The sequence below is a fragment of the Hyperolius riggenbachi genome, chromosome 9, assembly GCF_040937935.1.
Source record: "Hyperolius riggenbachi isolate aHypRig1 chromosome 9, aHypRig1.pri, whole genome shotgun sequence".
Taxonomy (NCBI): domain Eukaryota; kingdom Metazoa; phylum Chordata; class Amphibia; order Anura; family Hyperoliidae; genus Hyperolius; species Hyperolius riggenbachi.
The window spans coordinates 208,146,275-208,168,165 of NC_090654.1; the positions used below are offsets into that span (position 1 = coordinate 208,146,275).

Genomic DNA, 21,891 nt, shown 5'->3' on the forward strand with positions numbered 1-21,891 from the left:
TCTCCATGCTATTAAGGGCCGGTTTTCACTGTGATGCAAGTACACATCCGCATCCCTGTAGCCATGCTATGCACAGCTATAGGGATTCAGGGGTGTGCTGTGGTAAAATGCAGCATGCCATTCCAATTGTGACGGCATGCAGTTCAGATGGCTGGGCTATTGACAGAAGAGACACGCTAAAATCACTTGCGAGGACACGCGAATTCTGCAGCAGTGGAAATAGGCCCTAAGAAGACATAATTAGTGAGATAATAATGCCTAGTACACACCATACAATTTTCTGTTAGATTTTTCTGATAGATTTTCTTGGTCGAATCTGCCCATATTCGTTCTATATAATGTATGGGCACCTCTAGATTTTCTGTATGATTTTCTGTAATTAGATTATTTTCTGTAATGCTGGGAATACACTTCGTTTTTTCCTTCGTTTTAGCCTTCGATTCGTTCAGTAAACGAATCGAGTGTTGAAAACGTATGTGAAAATAGTCATAATCTCATTATAGTTTCGATTAATAGACCCCAAAAACGAACGACTAGTGATCGAACATGTTTGATATTATCTCTCTTTATCCATCTAATCGAGCCATTGGTAGGCTTGATGGCTGTTCAGATCGATTATATGTTCGTTTATGTTGGTCCGTCCCTGTAAAAAGGGATTTTCGTTTCGTTTCTTTGCAGCCTTCGATCATTGGAAAAACGAAACCATCAGAATCGAAAAAAAAAAACGAAACCGTGGGTGGTGATATTAACCGTACGTTCGATTATTTCGGGAACGAAAAGGACAAAAGGCACAATCGAAACGAAGGCTAAAACGAAGGCAAAAACGAAACGTGTATTCCCAGCATAAAGTACCTGTAGAGACTGGTCATTATCTCTGGTGCATTGTCTTCTGGTTATCTCCTGCTGAGTAGAACAATGCTTAATTGCTGGGTAGATATAAATGGTTAGATAATTTCCAACATGTTGGAAATTATCTATCTGGCAGGTACATCTAACAGAAAATCCTACAGCAAATTGTATGGTGTGTACTAGGCATTGGTGTAAAGAGAGATAATCCATGAGATTAACAGTTAAGAGATAAATTACAAGTTAAAAGGAACCAGAGGTGAGGGGTATATGGAGGCTGCTATATTTATTTCCTTGTAAACTATGCCAGTTCTTGGCATAAGTGTCTGAGTCAAAACCCTGGAACAAGCATATGGCTAATCCAGTAAAACCTGAGTCAGCGTACCTGATCTGCATATGCTTGTACAGGGTCTATGGATAACAGTATTATGCTACGTATAAACAATGAGATATTCTGTCAGATGCACTGTCCGATCCATTATTTCCAACATATCCGATCTGATTTCTGAACATTTTCTGATCAATTTTCCATAGAAGTAAATGAATCGGAAATCAGATATGTTGGAAATAATCGACCGGACAGTAAATCTGACAATCTCATTGTGTGTATCTAGTATTATGCTGGGAATACACCATGAGTTTTTTCGGCAGATAGATGGCTCGATAGATCATTTCCGACAGGTTCAATATGATTTCTATTGTTTTTCTGATAGATTTTCTGATAGAAGTGGATGAAAATCGATAAAAAAAAACGATGGCAAAATCAATTGGAAAGTAAATCTGCCCAAAAAAACCTCATTGTGTATTCTCAGCATTATGCCTAAAATACACGGGTCGATCCGGCAGCCGATTAGCCGCCGGATCAACCGCAGCCGCGTCCCCGCTCGTCCGCGCGGATCGATTGCTGCTCGTCCCCGCTGGCGCTTCCTTATCAGCGCTCAATTCCCTGCCATTGTCCGCCGGCGGGGATCGAGCGGGCGGGAGTCGAGCGGCTTGATCGGGCCAGCTGAATATTATCAGCTGGCCGGATCAGCTGGTCGATACACGGTACAGAAACGTACCGTGTATCCCCAGCATTAGAGACACAGGATCGGAGGACTGCCAGGCAACTTGTATTGTTTAAATGGAAATAAATATGGCAGAGTCCATATCACTCTCACCTCCGGTTCACTTTAAGTCTGATAAGGAGAGATAAATCCCTTGATAAATTGTATAAACCAACCCCTTTGTAAAGATGGACCAGTTGGCAAATATAGCAAAACCAAGGTAAAATTTGAGAAAGTAAATTGTCTATAACAGCTTATAGTAAGGGGACAATGGGTAGCATTGTTATTATTTTTACTGATCTAATTAAAGGGGTTCTGTGGATCATTAAAAAAAACACCTGACACTTACCTGGGGCTTCTATCGGTCCCCTACAGCTGTCATGTCCTGCGCCGTCCTACGATCCACTGTTTCCAGCCCCCCCCCCCCCCCCCCCCGACCCTCTGCCGGGACCGGTCAATTATTTGTCTAACTAGACGAATAGTGCCCACTCCCGCTCACGTCTCCGGGAGCTTACTGCACAGGCGCAGTACGAGGTTTTCTCGTACTGCGACTGCGCAGTAAGCTCCCGGAGGCGGGAGCAAGCATGGGCGCAGCCACAGTTGTGCCAGAGGATTGATTGGACCAGCGGCGAGAAATAGAGGATCATAGGAGGACGGCGCGGGACATCTGCAGGGGGCCAATAGAAGCCCCAGGTAAGTGTCAGTTTTTTTTTGTTTTTTTTTTAATGATTCACAGAACCCCTTTAAGAAGCAGATATATTCTAATTGTCTACATGGAACACGTTTTTGTAATGCGCAGTTTGCAGCATCATCAGATAAAAGAACTGTACTGTGATCTCTTTGCCACTCATGTGGATCTTTGCTAACCGCCCTGTGTGTTCTGCCCTTGCAGTGACAGTTATGCACGCGTGCGAGCTGTGGTGATGACACGGGATGACTCAAGTGGCGGGTGGCTGCCACTTGCAGGAGGAGGACTCAGCTGTGTCACCGTGTACAAGACTCCCCACCCTGAGAACAATGGCAGCGCCAACTATCTCGTCCACGGGGAAAGGCTCAAAGATAAAACGGTGAGGCTTTCCACAGGAGTGCATTGTGACCTCTGTGCCCAATTGTTGCATGTGTTCCAGTGCTCTGATTTCTGCTTTCAGCTCTTTCCTGGTGTTCTTACTACATGCCTAAAGCGTGGTACACACTTTCAACTGTGATTGGCCAAACCCTGACCAATTTTACCACTTCCATATAGAATGAGGGCCAACAGATTTTCAATACTCTGAACAGATTGTGTAGGTAACCTCTCATACTAGATAGAGGTAATACAAAATTGGATGTGTGTATGCACCCTTAGGCCACATACACACATCAGACCATGGACCATGTCTTTTGAAATGAAAGATCACAGACCAATCTTACCACCCTTCATGTAGTATGAGAGCCATACTCTACACAGTCTTTTCTATGGAGCTGAACTCCCCGTCAGATAGAAATCTTTGCAAGATGCTGCACACACAGATGCTGTACAGACACAAAAGATGAGTATCTGCAAAAGATCTGTTCCTGCCAAGAATCCATTCCTGCAAATTGCAATGATAGTCTATGAGATCTGCAGATCATCATACACACATGATTTAACTGACATTCATCTGCAGATCAGATCCACCAGGATGGATTTTTAGATCTGCGGATGATTGCTTGATCTGCAGATGAATGTTAGTTAAATCGTGTGTATGATGATCTGCAGATCTCATAGACTATCATTGCAATTTGCAGGAATGGCTTTTTGTCAGGAACAGATCTTTTGCAGATACTGATCTTTTGTGTCTGTACAGCATCTGTGTGTGCAGCATCTTGCAAAGATTTTTTTCTGATGTGGAGTTCAGCTCCATAGAAAAGACTGTGTAGAGTATGGCTCTCATACTACATGAAGGATGGTAAGATTGGTCTGTGATCTTTCATTTTCCAAAGACCATAGTCTGATGTGTGTATGAGCCTTTAGGCCTGTTCACAGCAGTGCCCTCTGTGGTACTTTGCATCCTGTTAAGAGACACTGAAGTGAAAAAAAAATTATGATATAATGAATTGGTTGTGTAGTACGGATAATTACTAGAACATTGGTAGCAAATAAAATATTCTCATATTTTTATTTTTAGTTCTATAGTGCTTTTTATACCATTGCATCATTCTCTAATATTTTCAGTATACACACTACTCAGCATTCTAAATGTTTTTACAGAGCAGTCTTGTGAACTATTGAACTGTCCTCTGGAGAAAAAAAGAAAATACAGTGACTGAGAGTTGTGATAATAAACTTCAGAAGACAGAGCTCTGTGGAGCTCAATGGCTTTTTTGCATAGATAACTGGAGTTTCTTAACTCTTCCTGTACTGGAAACAGTATTAGACTTATGTCTCTGCTCCTAATGTTTTATTTATTAGCTGTACCACACATACAAATCATTATATCATAAATCATTATATCATAATATTTTTTTTCCCTCGGTGTCTCTTTAAGTAGAGGGTTTTTCTTTACATATAAAACCTTGTACACACTTTCAATTATGATTGGCCAAACCCTGGCCAATTTTACCACCTCTGTCTAGCATGAGGGTTTACCTACACAATCGGCTCATAATAGTCAATATCTGTTAACACTGAGGCCAGTTTCACACTAGAAACCGTCAGTTTCACAGCAAAAGCAGCCTTACTGCAGCAATGCGCAGTAATCTCACTTCTGGCTGCAAGCCAAGCAAGAAGTGTGACTCTTTAGCACTCCCTTCCTGTGGTGGAAATCGGAAGTGTATTGTCAAAATGGGTTTCCGCGCAATGCAAATGCAAGCAGCAAACAGTTTAAAATATCTGCGGCACCATAAACTTGCATGACTTCCGGTCACTGCACGTCATGCTTGAGGATTTCCAGCGCATTGCACCACACAAATATGAAATGCCCCATAGACTTTCATTGGTGTAGGTTACCCTGCAGCAAAACATGCTAATGTAACGCACAAGTGTGAAAGGGAACTCACACTACATGGAGGTGGTAAAATCGGTCAGTGGTTGGCCAATCATAACTGAAGGTGTGTACCAGGCTTTAAGCATTGGGCTAGTACGCATTGTGTTACGTTTATCTGGTTCCTGATACTTGTGGGATTGTAGCCCTTACTTTGACTGTTTAAATTGGTATGAAACCCAGCATTTCTTCTTTGCTCTAAAATATTATTTACAGCATATTATATACTACCACCAATTTTTGTTTTTCACTAGAACAGCATTCAACTAGTTAAACACAGGATTTTCAAGCTCCCTGCAGGGAAAGCTGGACACAACCGAACTTGAGATAACATTATCTTGTGTTTACTTAATTGTATCAAGTGAAAAATGTAAACAAAAAAAGGGGTGAGGACAGTAAGATTGCATAATCAAGTTTGAAACACTAGGGGGGAGGGCCTTACAATCTAAAAGCAATTTCTACAACAATTTTTCTGACTTCATGCAAAGTACTGTACTGTGATTGCTTGACTTCCCATTCGCACCCGTGGTGTGCCGTCGCGTGTACCCACCCGCAGGGTGATGGATCAGGGAATGCTTGTAGTTGGGGGACATCCCTGGGATCCATCTTCCTGGGTTGTGAGGTTAGTATTCAGCTTAAAGAGAACCTGAACTGAAAATTATAAGTCAAAATAAACATAAATACGTGTATCGAGCAGCTGATGCGGCCAGCTGATAATATTCAGCAGGTCCGATGATGCTGCTCGATCCCCGCCCGCTTGATCCCCGCCGGTGGACAATGGCAGGGAATCGAGCGGCTGTTAAGGAAGCGCCGGCGGGGACGAGCGGGAATCGATCCGAGCGGGGATGCGGCGAGAGTCGATCCGGCGGCTAATCGGCCGCCGGATCGACCCGTGTATGCCCAGCATTAGAAAGACCTTGATGAACGGAGCAGTGCTTTTAGGCACTACTAGATTTGGCCGCAGCGAGCGCCGCCATAGACTATAATGGGAATCAGTCTATAGCGGCGTTCAATGAGTAACGTCGGTGCCGTCGGAAGACGGAGCCGAAGTTGCTTAAAAAATACAATAATTCGGCCTCCAGTAATCGCTGGAAGCCGAATTATATAATTCCCCACTATCCATTGTGGCCTGGAGGGGAAATAGTAATTAATACGGCCCGAACTTGTGCAGAAGCAGGATCAGCCATATACCGGCTGTATTCTGCGCCCAAGTCTATCGGCGCCGTTTTCATATGTACTCTTGCTGAAACATGTTTTATTCCCAATGCTTCTCTGTGTACCCAACAGGCCTCACAAATCTCAGTCCAGCACTGAATAGAGCCAATAGGAAGGGCAGCATTAGAGTCCCATCCTTGACACTGCATACATGAGGGTTGCAAGTCCTCTTTGTTTTCCAGGGTTTGTCTCCAAGCACTTCAGTTTACAGTCCAAAAACATATTAGCAGGTTTATTGGGTTCTCCTCAAACCAGACCTTTAAATGACAGCAGTGATGACTCTGCCTGATGGAAGCTGCTTCACCTTGTCTTCCCTCCTCCCCATTTCATGGCAATAAAACACATCCCATGGATTGGGTATGCACTTGTTCCTTTGCTGTTTTACCCACAGGTGTGTTTGCAGCTTAAGTCGTGCAGTAGATTGGTTAGGGCTATATAAACATGTTAACATGTTATGCCATATAATCTAGAATAACCCATTCAAATATAAACTATGAGGTACAGACTAACCAGCAAGCTCATGGTGACCCAGAACTCATTGGAGTGTGTAAGGGACTACAATGGTCCGAAAAGCCCCCTTACTAAGATGTTAAGAAAAACAAAAGTTTGCTTTCTTAAAACAGAAAGAATATAAACTAATATACAGATTTTTACCAGAGAAATCACAAAATACTGCTTGTTTTGAAAATAAAAACTAGGGTAGGAGACCACAGATACCACTACCATCTTTCCAAACGATAATTAGCTGGAGCGAATGTCCCCATTATGTTTCCCAAGTAGTGTAACTGTTATCATGTCCCCCATGTAGTGCCTTCATAAAAAACGCTAGGTACACTCCATACAATTTTCTGTTATGCAGGGAATACACGGTGCGTTTATGCGCCGGAATAGAGCCGCTGGCTCGATACCAGCTCATCCCCGCGGGCGTGCGGATCGATTCCCGCTCGTCCCCGTGGGCATTTCTTCTTTTGTTCTCCCCGCCGGTATCGAGCACGGAATAGATCCGGCGGGGTATCGGACAGGTCGGAAATGATCAATCGAGCCATCAGCGGCTCGATTGATAATTTCAAACGTACCGTGTATTCCTAGCATTAGATTTACCTGCCAGATCAATTTTTTTTCCAACATGTTAGATCTGCGATTCGATCTTTTTTTAATCTTTTTTTCAAATCTTCTTTTATTGTTTTTTCGTTCAGTTCTATGAAAATCGATTAAAAATGATCAAAACAGCGATAAAAAAAAATCGATTGACTCTCATATTGGACATGTTGGAAAAAATCGATCTGGCAGGTAAATCTAACAGAAAATTGTGTGGTGTATACCTAGCAGTCTTGTTAACTAGTGCTGCAATTATCATTATGTACTTTCAGCTAATGCCTCAATTACATTTCCATAACTAGTTGCCACCATGATCCCGCCCCTGACTCGTGTAACCAATATATCCGCTGTTATGCCACCATTATAGAAGTGCCACTGCTAGGGGCGTAACTACAAATCATAGTCCGTTCATAACCCTTCCCTTGCCTCCCCTTGGTTATCATCACAGCCTGGGGGCCTGCCTTACAAGTGTCATTAAACAAGTGTGACTATCACAATCTTCACACCCATAACATTTGTAGTTACAAAAACACCTGGTCTGGAGTATTGGAGGGAGAGAAGATTAGTAGTTGGGGGCCCCTCACACCTCTGGGCCCTCCTACAGTCACATGGGCTGCTCCCCTGTAGTTGCACCCCTGGCCACTGCTGCTTTCCCACTTGCCCTCCCCATTACTCACTGATGTCTCCATGCAGGTGCCGGATGGACAGGAGAGATCCAGGTTGGTGGTTTTCAGCACAGGACAGATGCTATGTGTATTTCCTGCTGCACCTCCTATGTGGGAGAGTAAAAGGGAGGGCACTTTGAATTAGATGGGATTGGGAGGGGGTGGCAGAATGCATACAGCGAGCCACTATGACTGATTGTAATGAGATATTTTGCTTTCAATGGAATTTTGGGAGGGACTAAAACGTGGTTTGTGTTTGAGTGTATACGGTAACAACGTGTAGATCGACGTGCATATTTGGCTCAGCTGATCTTGCATGTTCATTCCTGGGGAAAAAGAGAAAGGAACAGTATGCCTTCTCCTGAGGAGTACAATAGCATTAGGCCAGAAATAATCCACTTCAGCCAATTACTTCTGCCCCCACACAGTGTTAGATTCAGATGTTGTCAGTGACCTACGCAAATATCCTATTTATACCCCATCTGACCACAAATGAGCAAAGTGGGCTGCAATTATTGTGTGTCTGTACAAAGCTGAAGTAATGTTACGTAGGGTTTATCCTGGATGGCATTGGCCAAATATGGAACTGAATTGACGTTGCCCAGTATGACACAAATATGTGTCAGCCTCATCTGTTACGTGTTTTTCTCTAGTCCCCCCCCCCCCCCCCCCCCAAGTACATACAGTATGCGGCTGCCCGCGTCACGCATCTCACTTCAGCTCCAAAAAAACATGTGCCTGTGGTCCTTTGTCATCGCCATGCCTGTTGCAGAATGCTGGTCTCCATGGTAACATTGCAGTGTCTCCTGTACAGGATAATGAGTCTGGAGGAGATAGGCTGTTAGTGGATGAAGCCACAGGATTCTGCATGAATCAGCTCACTCCTGGCCTGCTGAAGCCAGTGGCGTGTGAAATCCAGGCACCTTGCCAAAGGGGTTTGCTGGTCATGTTTGGGAGATGAAGCCAAGTGTTGCTAGCTTCCAGATCTAGGGCAAGCATTATGTGAATTAAAGCTAGGAACATTTTATTGCTGTCACGACGCTTGTTAGAGTAAAGTGCACCTGTCATGAGAAAAATTTGGAGTCTGACTTGCCGTGTGACAAGTTCAGTTTAAAAAGAAGTCACAAACTGTCATTCCTTATCTCCATGCATGCGTTACCAGTCCAGATTGTGGTTATATAGAGCCCAGATCAGGAATTTCTTTGGATCTATACAAAGAGTTTATAGAACTTTTAAGAACATTTGTGGCTTGTCTGTCATGGTGATCCTCACCATTGATTTCTGATTGTTCTCTATTCACGTGTTTGTTGTAGGTGTGTGGCCTACAAACATCAACATGTATATTCTCCATGTGTTTGTGTGGGCTTCCTCTGGGCACTCTAGCTTCCCCCTACATCCCAAAAACATATTGGTAAGTTAATTGACTCCTACCCCAAAAAAATTGGCCATCCTCTCGCCATTCGCATTTTTGGCAATATGGACATCAGAAATGCATAGACTGCAGTGTCTGATGTTTCTGTCCATGCGTTGCGATTCCACACAATGCATGGCCGCTGACAAATTCCCACAAAAACATTGCGATTTCCATTCATTATATGATCCGAGTCCATTTTCTCTTAAAGCAGAATGAAACTCAGCATTTTTTCTTTGGTCTAATAGATTATTTACAGCATATTATATACAACCAGCATTTTTTTTTTACTAGAACAGCATTCAAAGGGTTACACACAGGACCCTGCCAGCAAAGCTGGACGCATCCAAACTTTAGGTAATGTTATCTTGTATTTAATTGTATCAAGTGAGGAATGTAAACAAACACTTCTGTGACACTGCAGCCTTTGCTGAACAAAGTCAGACAATCAGAATACACTTCTGCATACGTTAAAACATGAATAAAGCAGTTATAAATAAAATGCAAAGTCAGCTCTCAGAGAAAAAAGTGTACTTTGGGAACGTATAATTTCTAAATGAATAATAATACTTTATGCACAAAAGCAAATATGATAACTGTATGGCATATAAAAAGTCGGAAAACATGTTTTTATTGAATATTATGTCAGGGTTTTATACTGCTTTAATTTATGAATAGAAACCACAACCAGGGATGAGCTCCGGATAAAATTCTGCACTTGAGCGGGTGTGTGCGGTGCCTTCCCACGGCGCGTCCCAAGCCACGGTCACGGGACTACAAACAGTCTTGGGATGCGCCGTGGCATGGCTTAAAGAAGAAGGCTGCTGGGTAGAAATTAGAAAAAAAAACCCTCCCCCGCATACACCCGCTCAGGTGCAGTAATTAGAGGATAAAATCGTTGATTGGTCACTGCCAATGAGCCTGCAACAGAATTCACTTCTATTGTTTGGTCTACAGTTGTTTTGAACAGACCAATTGTAGATTGGGATAGAATATTCACTGTTTTCACAGCCTTTAAAGAGGTACTGTAACTACATACAGAAGAATGTAATACATGATTCAGGATAGCCAGTTTTACATTAATAATCCTGGTTGCATCACCAACATTTCCTATAGCTATATATTTCTGTATATTGGTATGTAACCACACCCTCCCAGTGAAGTTTTACCTAGGGTATGATGACACAAAGCCTTCTCCCAGTGCATGTTGGGAGACCAGGTGTGGTTTTTGCACACTTTGGAACACACAACAAACATTCTGCAGTGATGCACCTTGCCAGTAATAAATATGTCACCACCTATGAAACATTTAAGAATGTAAGTCTTGGTGAGTAAAGATTTTACAATGAGCAAACACAGACTAAATAATTTATTAATGAATATCGTAAAAAAAGCAATTTTATTAAGATATATGTGGTAAACTTGCTCTTTTTAAACAGCTGGATCTAATGTAACAGTACAATTTTGCACATTTAGTTATTTGTTCTGATACAAAAAAAACCCTGATTCACTGCATGAATTATTCAGAAGCATAAAAGTCTCTTCCTTTCCCATATACAGCCTGTTATCCTGTTGGTATACAGGACATATTGATTGGCTGAAAGCATGATTTTTATGAGCCTGGCTTGAGTAGCTGCTTTTACCAGCTGGGAGTTGGCCTGGATTTCCCATCAGTAAATGCACTGATCTGGTTAATGCAAGAAGCAGGTTTCACTTACTATGGCCTTGTCTGGTGTCTCCATCCCCCCACGCTCCCCAGACTCTGCTCAGACTGCACATGGCTCAGCTAAATCCCTGCAATCTCTAATCATCTTCCTGTTTTCTCTTCCGGTGATGGGGGATCATGTAGTGCATTGCATTACACTTTTCTAGAACTTCTTTTGAAGTAAGAGGATTGCTGCAGTGTCAACATAAAACCACTAGTAAAGAGGCCTTAAATTTAAAGATTTAATCAGTAAATAAAACCATTGAGCAGATGCTAAGTTACAACTTCGTTTAAGAGTAGCGGAGCTCAGGATCTGTTTTGCAAGTGGAAGCAGTGAGGGAGTTCCCCATACAAACACAATTCCACACATGCCTTTAGTTTACACACTTGAAGCTCCTTCCAGAAGTTATTGATCCATTGCTTAATTCCTGTGAGCTGTGTGAAGAGTTGAGAGCACTTCCTAGTTGCTTGACGTTAGTCTCACTCTTAAGTGAAAACAAATTTTTATCGTTGGAGTTCAGAAGAGGAGATGGCCACTTATTGTCTGTAATAAGATGTTATTTGGGAACAGCAGCTCTGTAGGTAAAGTTATTTCACGAATTTCCTACATTTACATGAAAGCGAGATAGCAGATTCTGCAGTTCTGTACAACAAGGTGAGAAGACCTTGTGCACTATCAAAATAATGTTATGTAGTTTGTATAACAGGGCAAAGTGGAGGCAAACTTAATGGAAGTAATCTTTAAAGTACACATGGGAACTAAATTACCTGCCCTAAAGCTGGTTATTCGTTAGAGCCAGTATATTCATTTACACATAACTAGTTAAGGGAAACCTGAGATGTTACATTTGCAGTACTTTACCTGGGCTTCCTCTGGGAAGGATCGTGCAGGCACAGAACGCTCCCGGGTGAGGAGAAGAGCGCAACTGGTGAAATTACTTGAGGCGACCACGGGACAACAGAGTTGCCAGTGAGGGTGGTAAGGGAGTTCACTGACTACATGGGGCTGGAGGAAGTCCCAGGTAAATATAAATACTGCAAATGTCATCTCATGTTTTCTTTAAATTGCGTGGCTAAGATTGTGCAGAATTTTCTCACAACATGCAAATATACCGTATTTTTTGGACTGTAAGACGCTCCTGACCATAAGACTCACTTAGGTTTAGAGGACAAAAACCAGGGAGAAAAAAATATATACTAAACCTGGTGCATTATGTGGATTATGCTCCCTTTGTACTTTATGTCCTCTTGTACCTTTTGTGTCTCCCTGTGTCCTCCTATGTCCCCCTTGTGTCTCCCTATGTCCTTATCTGTCCCCCTTGTGTCCTCCTGTGTCCCCCATGTGTCCGCCTCTGTCCTCCTTGTGTCCTCCTCTCTGACAGGCTTTCAAAAGTCAGGAACTCCCTACATTTGGACTAAAAGATACAGTGACTTTTCTCCCCACTTTTAGGGGAGAAAAATTGAGTCTTATAGTCCAAAAATACAGTAACTGACTCAGAAAATGGAAGCCACACCAACAAATGAAATCTACTTGCTGATTAATAAACACAGCCACAAGCTAATTGATCGACTTTTTGATTTGTTGTCACAGTTTCTTCTTATTAGGTTAATGATGGTTGCCATGTTAAGTGTTTTCGGCTTATCCCTTGTGATACCCTCATTTCCCATATTGGTATTGCTATATGCAGTGTCACCTGCCTGCTTCTTGTGATATTTATTTATTACCCAATGAGCAAGCAAAGCATGTGTAATGTACTGTGTGACTTGATGATCAAGTTAAAGTGCATTACAGTCAGATACTTCCTTTACTCCCTTCATAAAATACAAAGGGAAGGACCTTATTGCACAGAGATTCTCTATCATGTGAGAGATGCTTTCTGTAGACGTTGTTACCCCTTGCAGTACATGTACACATCCTGACTTGTGGCCAGATGTTGTGATGAATCAGGGGTGGCCTGGTCTATGCCCCCCTTCTAAAGAGACACAAAGTAAAATTACAATAATCTTGTACTTATGTAAATGTAGAATCTACCATAAAAAAAACTTTTAAAATAGAGGTTTTTGTGGCTGCCAGGCTGGTCTTATGGCTTCAGGCTGTTCTTTGAGTCACTAATTCACTGAATTGGAACCAGCGAGCAGGCAGTTGAGTCAGAGTGGAGTCAGAGCCAGTGGCGTAACTAAGGAGCTTTGGACCGCCTGTGAGAATTTTAGTGGGGCTCCCCTGGAGCACTCTATGCATAACAGATAATATGACGCACCAAAACCTACCAAGGACTACCGCAATGTCATAGAGATTTAAACAACGGAGGAAACAATTTATTAATGACATTATTTAAAGTGCATATAGATGTGATCATTATCAGAATAGCCCCAATGTGCTAAATGGGTTAATACAGTGGTTAAAGGAGGACCCCTTGGAGAACCCTACTTGCCCAGGGGCCCTGATATGGTCACAGCATCTGCATCTCGTGTTGATACACCACTGCTGAGATCCTCTGATTCTGCATGTTTCCTGTATGCCACTGATGCCACTAATATCTCATGATAGTGAGGATGCTGACAGTTTAGAATAAAGTCATTAATGGCAGCCTTTGTGTTCTTGTCACTACAGGATTCCTGTAAGCTATACGAGTCAATGCTTAGGGGGAGGCTACCTAATACTGGGGGCTCTTCTGGCTACCTATACTGGGTAATACTTTGGGCCACCTCTGGCTGGGGGCTACTTAATACAGTGGGGTAACTATGGCTACCATATCACAATAGTGTGCCTGAGTCTAGGGGGAAGGGGGGGGGGGGGCATAGTTTATACACCCTTGTTCTAGAGCCTAGAAACTGCCCTGCCACCTGCCACCTTGGTGCTGATTACAAGATCAAGATGCAGCCTCCAGCTCCTCCTGTTCACCCTGCATACACCCCCCCCCCCCCCCCACACACACACACACATTCACGCACATCCTGTGATGAGAGTTTTAGTCTGTACAGCATTCAAAAAAATGTAAACCATGTAAAATAAAACTATAAAAATGGGTTCATATACTGTATTTACCTTTGTAACCCCTTCAAGAATGGCACTACAGTAGAATCCTTTTATAGTAAGCTCCGAGGGACCAAGAAAAGTCCCGTATTTTTCACACCGAGGTTTAAGGGACAAAAACCAGGGGAGAAAAATATATACTAAACCTGGTGCATCCATGGTGAAGGGGCATCTTGTGGATTATGCCCCCTTTTTTACCTCATGCCCCCTTGTACCTCTTGTGTCCTCCTATGTCCCCTATGTGTCTGCCTCTGTCCTCCTTGTGTTCTCCTCGATCTTTTGCGTCCCCCTGTTTCCTCCATTTGTCCTCCTGTGTCTTCCTCTGCATGGGCACAGTACGTCCCCGACATTGCGGCAGGTTGGAGCTTCATATTTGCAGGCATTCACAAGTCAGGCATTTGCAGGCATTCACTGTGTCTTATAGCATTTGTACTATAAGACACAGTGACTTTTTCCCCCTCACTTTTTTTTTGGGGGGGGGGGGGGGGGGCGGAGTGAGTCTTATAGTTAAAAAATACAGTTTATTTGCTGGGATGTGAGGAATGAGTTTACTATATCCAGAGGTTTACTATATTATGGTTTACTATAACAAGATTCTACAGTACTATTTTTATTTTTTGGAGGGGGCAAAACTGCTTACTTTCCAGATTTTATTAAAATGTTCAATATATTGTGATGCTGCAGATCTGCTTTGTCTGGCCATTCCTTCAACAATTGGGTTTCATCATTGGGATTGGGTGGCCCACACCGCATCAAGTTTTCACGTCTATATGTAAAGGTGTCCACGCACTATACATTTTTTTTTTAAATTTCTTTTCAATTCAATGTTTACAATCAATTTTTCTGATTGATTGTAACATTTAAAAAATCTGACCAATGTACAACCAAATGTGTGGTAATTTTTTTCCCAATTATGAAAAAAAATATTGAAAACACTGAGAAAATTGCTTGGGAGTATATATAAGGACATTGACAATCTACCCTACACCATTCAATTTTCATAAAAATTGATCCGAAAATTCCACCACTCCCAAGCGATAAAAACGGGAAATCTGATCAGCTTTCTTGCTCAAATTTAAAGAAAATTAAAAAAAAAAATTTGATTTTTTTTCGGATCATTTTATTGTATCATGTGTGGCCAACTCAAGGATAATATTTTGTGAACAGACATATATGATCTACACAATTAGTACACACAGGCAACAGTAACCTAATAAAGTAGAATCTAGTTATAGTAAACTCTGATACAGTAAACCTCTAGCTATAGTAAACTCTGTCCTCGGGTGCCAACAAATGCACCTGTGTAGATATACAGTGGATGAAAAACTCTGATATAGTATATTTTTGATAGATAAACTACTTGAGCCGGTCCCTTGAAATTAGTATAAAGGGATTGTACTGTACAGGGAGACTGGAAGTTCTTTTCAGAACATTGTCAGGTGGGAGCGTGGATCGGCCATATTCTTTAACATAAATATGGTTATTGTATTGAAGGAGAGGGATGCAGATATACATATTTTTACTATTTAGGTTGGCATGCACGCCCCTCACCTAAATACCCTCCTCATGATCTCCTCAAGTCTGATGGTAAACGTTAAATGAACCTCCTACCGACTGCAGTAAAAAAAAACATTTACTGTGTGTGTATGTATATGTATATGTATATATATATATATAGATATAGATATATATATATATATATATATATATATATATATATATATATATATATATAGATAGATATATATAGATATATATAGATATATATATAGATATATTGATGTAGGTAGGAACTCCTTTATCATGAGGTGATGTTTGAGACTGTTTGTTAATTTTGTTCCTTTTCCATTCCCTGACTTTACTAAAGTGTTAAGCAGAGGAATGTGACCTCCAGAGGCTGGAGGGGTATTGATTTTTTTTTTCCAGAGCAGTAAAGAGGGCTCCCTTAGGGACCATCTGCAGCATCATCTATGCAAAAGGCCAAAGAGTGTCAGGTCAGACCTCATGTTGCTTCCACACATCCTGCATTATTACTGTCACCTTCCTGCTCTGGGCTCCAGCCAGTCTGCAGGAAGTCATAGCAAGACCTCCTTCCGATGTCTCGCTATCAACCAGAAATAAATTCACATTACATCCTGCTGATATAGTTCTCAGGTCTCATGTATATACAGCAAGCTACGGCGTAGAATGATTTGCATGCCTCACCGCTGAACTCTTTATTGCAGTTGTCTGCATAGTTCTGGATGTGTCTGTTTTCCTGTACATCGTGCAAATCAGGGCAGCAGTAGAGTGCATCTCTGCAAAAAATATTACTACTGGTATTCATGGACATAGGAGCGCAAATTGTTGTGAAGTGTTTAAAGAAGCATTAGTAGTTAAAAAAAAGTATATATGTACTGGTAAGGGCTCAGACACTATAAGCACTTTTCTGAGTGCTTTTAAGCCATTCACGCTTTCTGAGAGCTTTTTCAAAAATGATCCCATTGACTTTAAAATTGCACGGTTTTACTGCGATCGTGATTTTACCACGATTTTAAGGTAGGTCAATGGGAACATTTTTTAAAAAAGCTCTCAGAAAGCGCTGATGGCTAAAAAGCGCACAGAAAAGCGCTTATATTGTGTCTGAGCCCTAAGTGTGCTAGAAAGTTCACCATATTGGCATTTGAAGACTGCATATTCTTGACAATCAAAATTAAGAAACAAAATGTTATTGCTGTTACTTTAAAAAGTCTAAAAATAGACTGATAATAGAAACCCTGAGAAGTTTTTTTTTTTTTTTTTGATATACCGGTACATATCCACAGTGGGAGATACTGGTTGCTTGGCAGTTGGAAACAGCTGTTATTTCCAACAATGCAACAAGGCTCAGGCAGGAAATTGTCAGGACCTCAGTCCTGGCATCACACTGTGGGAGGGGTTTTACCACAATATCAGCTAAATAGACCCCGCTGATGATCTTTTTGAGAAAAGTTAAAAGTTTTCTCATGGGAAAGGGGGTATCGGCTACTGATTGGGAGGAAGTTCAGTCCTTGGTTACAGTTCCTCTTTAAGACATCATAAAGCTTAAATTGTGCAGCAACTCTGAATAATGAATATGAAGAAATATTGACTGTGTAAGCTCTGTTCCTAGGAGGTTTCCCAGAGAATGTAGTGGGACATTTTGTTCATGTTCATTATTAACTTATTGTTTCAGGGCCATTTAAGCTGTATTGTTTAAATATGTTCAGTTCTTTTGTCTTTTCTGCATCCCTTATTTGGATGTTTAGTGAACTAGGTCTGTGTTGAGTTTCAAGCTTGCTTCCTCCTCATGGTGGGACTTCTTGTAACCTCAAGGAAGGGATTGCCTGTTGGGGTGAAGTATGGTGTGGGCTCTCCATTCTGTCTTTTGAAGATTTTAATACTATTTGTATGCATATAGGAAGATATTAAAAGATACACACAAGGGTTTGGCATTTTTTCCCCTGGTGCAGGCTATAACTGGTTTTGCTTAAAGGGAAGGTCCAAGCAAAAAAAAAAAAATGAGTTTCACTTACCTGGAGCTTCTACCAGCCCCATGCAGCCATCCTGTGCCCTCGTAGTCACTCACTGCTGCACCAGTCCCCCGCTGGCAGCTTTCTGACCTCGGAGGTCAGGGCCGAATTGCGTACATTTTTACACATTCCCGCTAGTGCAGGAACATTAACACATACATTTTTACGTGTTAGTGGTGCAACGCGTAAATTTTTGTTCCTGCACTAGCTGGAATGCGTAAAAATGTATGCAATGTGGCCCTGACCTCCGAGGTCAGAAAGCTGCCAGCGAGGGATTGGAGCAGCAGTGAGTGACTACGAGGGCACAGGATGGCTGCATGGGGCTGGTAGAAGCCCCAGGTAAGTGAAACTCTTTTTTTTTTTTGCTTGGACCTTCCCTTTAAGTGCACCAGAGATGGTACACTGGCCATTCTTTATACTTATCTGGGGCTTCCTTCAGTCTCATGAGCACCAGGGCTTCCCTCGCTGTCCTCCTCGGGTCCCCCGTTCTGGCGCTACGACTTCCGGCAATCTGGTCAGTCGTTGCCCCTTCTGTGCATGTGTGGCTCGGCCGCTCGCACCCCCCCCCGCCGTGTTCCCGGTGCCAGAACGCTCCAGGGGACAGGATTGTGGTGAGGGGTGCACGTGCAGCCAAGCCCGGCATGCGCAGAAGGCTGCGACTGCCTGGATTACTAGGAGTTATAGCTGCAGAACAGGGGACCCGAGGAGGACGGCAAGGGAAGACCCAGTGCTCATGGGGCTGGAGGAAGCCCCAGATAAGTAAAAATCGGGATTAGGAAACAAACCATCTCTGGTTTCCTTTAAAGTGTACCTGTGAGTTTAAAAAGTGAAAAAGATGAATACTTACCTTAGTAGAGGGTAAGAACAAGGGCTTGTTGAATTGTTTCGCACAGCCTCTCTCCCATCTGTGTACAAGCACAGCCACTCGGCGTAGTAGCCCGGAGTCGCCCCTGCGCTGCTTTTTACTCTGTACACCAGCGGCTGCCTGCTACAGTGCAGGCATGGGCCACCCGTGCACCTGCGCAGCAAAGCCGTGCTCATACACAGATGGGCGCACGTCCATGAAGAAGAGAGTCCTGGCGAGAAGCAGTGAACTGCAGGAGTATCGGTGATGTCACCCAGAGGCTTCCCTCTACTGAGGTAAGTATCTATATTTCTTTATAGTCACAGGTTTACTTTTGTAAACATTTTTTCTTTATTGGTTTATTTTTAGGATTTGATATCTTTTTCATTTAAAGCAAAATGTTGCTGTAGATGAGAGCATGGGATACAAAAGTCAAATTTGGAGGTATTTTCCACGATATGCATTAAAAACTTGATGCTATAAAATATGCTTTACTGTGCTCTTTTTCAAAGGCTTTTTCCTGTAGAAACTATTCCTTTGCACCCAGTTGCCAAAGGATTAATGCCAAAGGCCGGTATTGATAGAAGTATAAAGACATAACAGGATGGTCTGTATGCAGATCTGTTCATTCATTTTCAGATTGAAGCTATTGTTGCTTGTAAAGGCCACATAGATCATCCAAAATCTAATCCTAGCTGTTTTATTTTTCTCAGGCGGTCCTGGACTGTGTGCTGAAGAGGGAGCTGATCTACAATAAAGTCACTCCTACTTTCCACCACTGGAGGATTGGCGATAAGAAATTTGGCCTCACATTCCAGAGTCCTGCAGATGCTCGGGCATTTGATAGGGGTATACGCCGCGCCCTTGAGGACCTCACTCAAGGTACATGCCATTACTTTTCTGTCTGTCTGTTCCTACTGATAGCGTGTAATTTAATGTCCCCGACATAACTATACAGACACATTCTAAGGCAACTTAGATCACATCAGATCGCAGTTTTGTTATTGGTAAAGGTGGCCACTAATGATCCAATTTCTAGCGAAAAATCGTTCGAGAGATCAGAAATTCTGATCGGAAGTGAAATATTGTAATACATCGTTCGCTACACCATCAACGAACCAATCTTTGCTTCCTATCTATCACAACCAACAAGAAAATCCAAATTTTGGTTCGACGAAAATTCATTCGGACGACATTTTTTTCACTCGTTCATAATCTATTGTGTCCATCAATGGAGGTTATTTACAACCAATCCGATCAGAATTTCTGATCGCTTGAACGATTTTTCGCTAGAAATTGGACAGTTAGTGGCCACCTTAAGAAACACCAAAGGTTTGTGTAAGATTCATACCAATCTCTAACCTCTCCATAACAAGTTCTAACCTCTCCTTAGGTGAGTATTTCTTTTTTCCTTGAATCTAGCTTCAGACTGTCTTTAAGTTAACCCCCCCATCCCCCTCCCCCCCCCCCCCCCCCCCCCCCCGTGACCAGGCGATTTTTACAATGCGGCACTTCACAACTTTAACGGTTTATTGCTCGGTCATACAACTTAGAACCCAAATGAATTTCACCTAATAGAGATCTATTTTGGTGGTATTCCCCCCCCCCCCCCTTTCCACAATTAGCCCTAGACGTTACATACACTACACCAGCCTTTCTCACCTTTCTCAACCTTTCTACCATGGAGGAACCCTGCATCTAACTTTTGGATCTCAAGGAACCCCTGCAAACAATTTTTTGGTCTCGAGGAACCCCTGCATTTATTTTGCAGGAGGCGTGGTCTTTAAAAGTATGTGTGGCTGTTTATTTCATTACCCCCATTACACTGCCACTCATTATACCATCTCCTGATGCCCCAATTTAGTGCTTCTTGTTACAGTACTACCTATTATAGTGTGCTCTATTATACTTCCCCCACGATGGGGGAAAATGCCAAGGAACCCTGGGGTTCCAGGGAACCCTGGTTGAGAAAGCATGCATGATATGGAGCAGATTGTGAGCCGCTCCGAGGGAAAGTTAAGTGACAAGGCAGTTATTTGTACAGTGCTGCCCTAGATCGCAGCGCTGTACACATGGTTTAAACATTTTAAACATGAATAACAGCCTGCCAGATCCGATCATGAGCTGGCAGGCTGATTGCGGCCGCCCCCTGTGTTTACTGCAGGGAATGCACATTTGAGCAAGCGCTCGTTCCCTGCAAATCTTGCCTCTCGCGAGATCATGCCATATGGCATGACTGAGGAACGAGGAAGCCTCTGCGGCCTCCATCCTGCGTTAGGCGGTCGCAGAGTGGTAAAAGGGAACCTGTGATGAGAGGTATATGGAGGCTGCCATATTTAAAACTTTTTTGAACAATACTAGTTGCCTAACAGTCCTGCTGATCTTTCAGGCATCTGTAGTGTCTGAATCGTACACCTGTATCAAGCACACAGCCATTTTAGTCAGACTTCAGCCAGTCACCTGATCTGCATGCTCAGGGTCTGTAGCTAAAAGAGGGTTATCAGCAGGACAGCCAGGCAATGTACATTGTTTAAAACAAAATAAATAAGCCAATCCTTTTTTATGTTGTTTTTTTTTTTCTGAAAAAGATCCACAGAAATTATATTTTGACCTAAATATGGTACAAAATGCTGTTTATATAATCCATTAAAACAGATGCACATCTTTGTTGCTTGGAGGTTAGGTGTAAAATTGTCCTCTAAACTCTCTCTATCCCTGATGTCATCAGGCTTCCCACCAATCCATGGAGAAGTGGAGATCCCAGAGGATGGGCCGCAGGTATGTAATATATCTTTATGTTGTTTTGCTATGCAGCGAGTATAATACATATATGGCAGATTTAGACATTAAGAACAGTATGGCTTTTGAAGGTTGTGCGAATAGTTGTCTTTTGAGTTTTTGTATGGTTTTGATATTTTGGGGGAGCAGAGGAACACTGCCTTGAAAGCCTCTGCTAAATGCTGAGTCTACTATATCCATACCTTCACCCAATCTCTGTTAGTAAGTGGGGTTACTCATGGTCACTTCAGCTGACTCTGGGATTCAGGGGGATCTGATATAATATTTTATAAGTTGAGGTAAAGAAAATCTCTGACTTGCCAGATAATGAAGTGATCGCTCATGCTCAATACTCCCCTGTAGCTATGCAGGAATTGTTGTACAATGGAAATGTCTCATTCACGGTTTCCTATAGAAGCTGTTGGAACCATTACCACACAGCTGTGTATGTTTCCAAGAGGTTATACTTGCCTTCCTACAAAATGTTTCTAAAGTTGTGCATTCAGAGTAAATGGCTATCCATCCAAAGGCAAAACATTTTCTCCATGGTCCTGTGCTTAGACATACATGTTTACAATCCTCCAACCAAGCAGATACCTTTACTTCAAAACGTATTGCCTGTTTTATGCTGAAAGTGTCCAATTCCTTTTAACAGAACTATGACTAAGAGTCTGGGCTATACAGAGATTCCAGACTAATATTTGTGTCTGAGAAAGG

The 21,891-nt window shown here is 42.4% G+C and overlaps 1 protein-coding gene and 1 long non-coding RNA gene across 3 annotated transcripts in view; one reads left to right on the forward strand and one right to left on the reverse strand.

Annotated features, from left to right (window-relative positions):
• LOC137532913 (uncharacterized) overlaps positions 1-21,891 on the reverse strand; it is a 235,819-nt gene that overhangs the window by 135,376 nt on the left and 78,552 nt on the right. The gene's annotated exons all lie outside the window — the stretch shown is intronic.
• SPRED1 (sprouty related EVH1 domain containing 1) overlaps positions 1-21,891 on the forward strand; it is an 84,051-nt gene that overhangs the window by 39,465 nt on the left and 22,695 nt on the right. Inside the window, exons 2-4 of the mRNA XM_068253914.1 lie at positions 2,785-2,959; positions 19,110-19,278; positions 21,125-21,174. Coding sequence (XP_068110015.1) covers positions 2,785-2,959; positions 19,110-19,278; positions 21,125-21,174 — 394 coding nt within the window. The remainder of the gene's footprint in view (positions 1-2,784; positions 2,960-19,109; positions 19,279-21,124; positions 21,175-21,891) is intronic.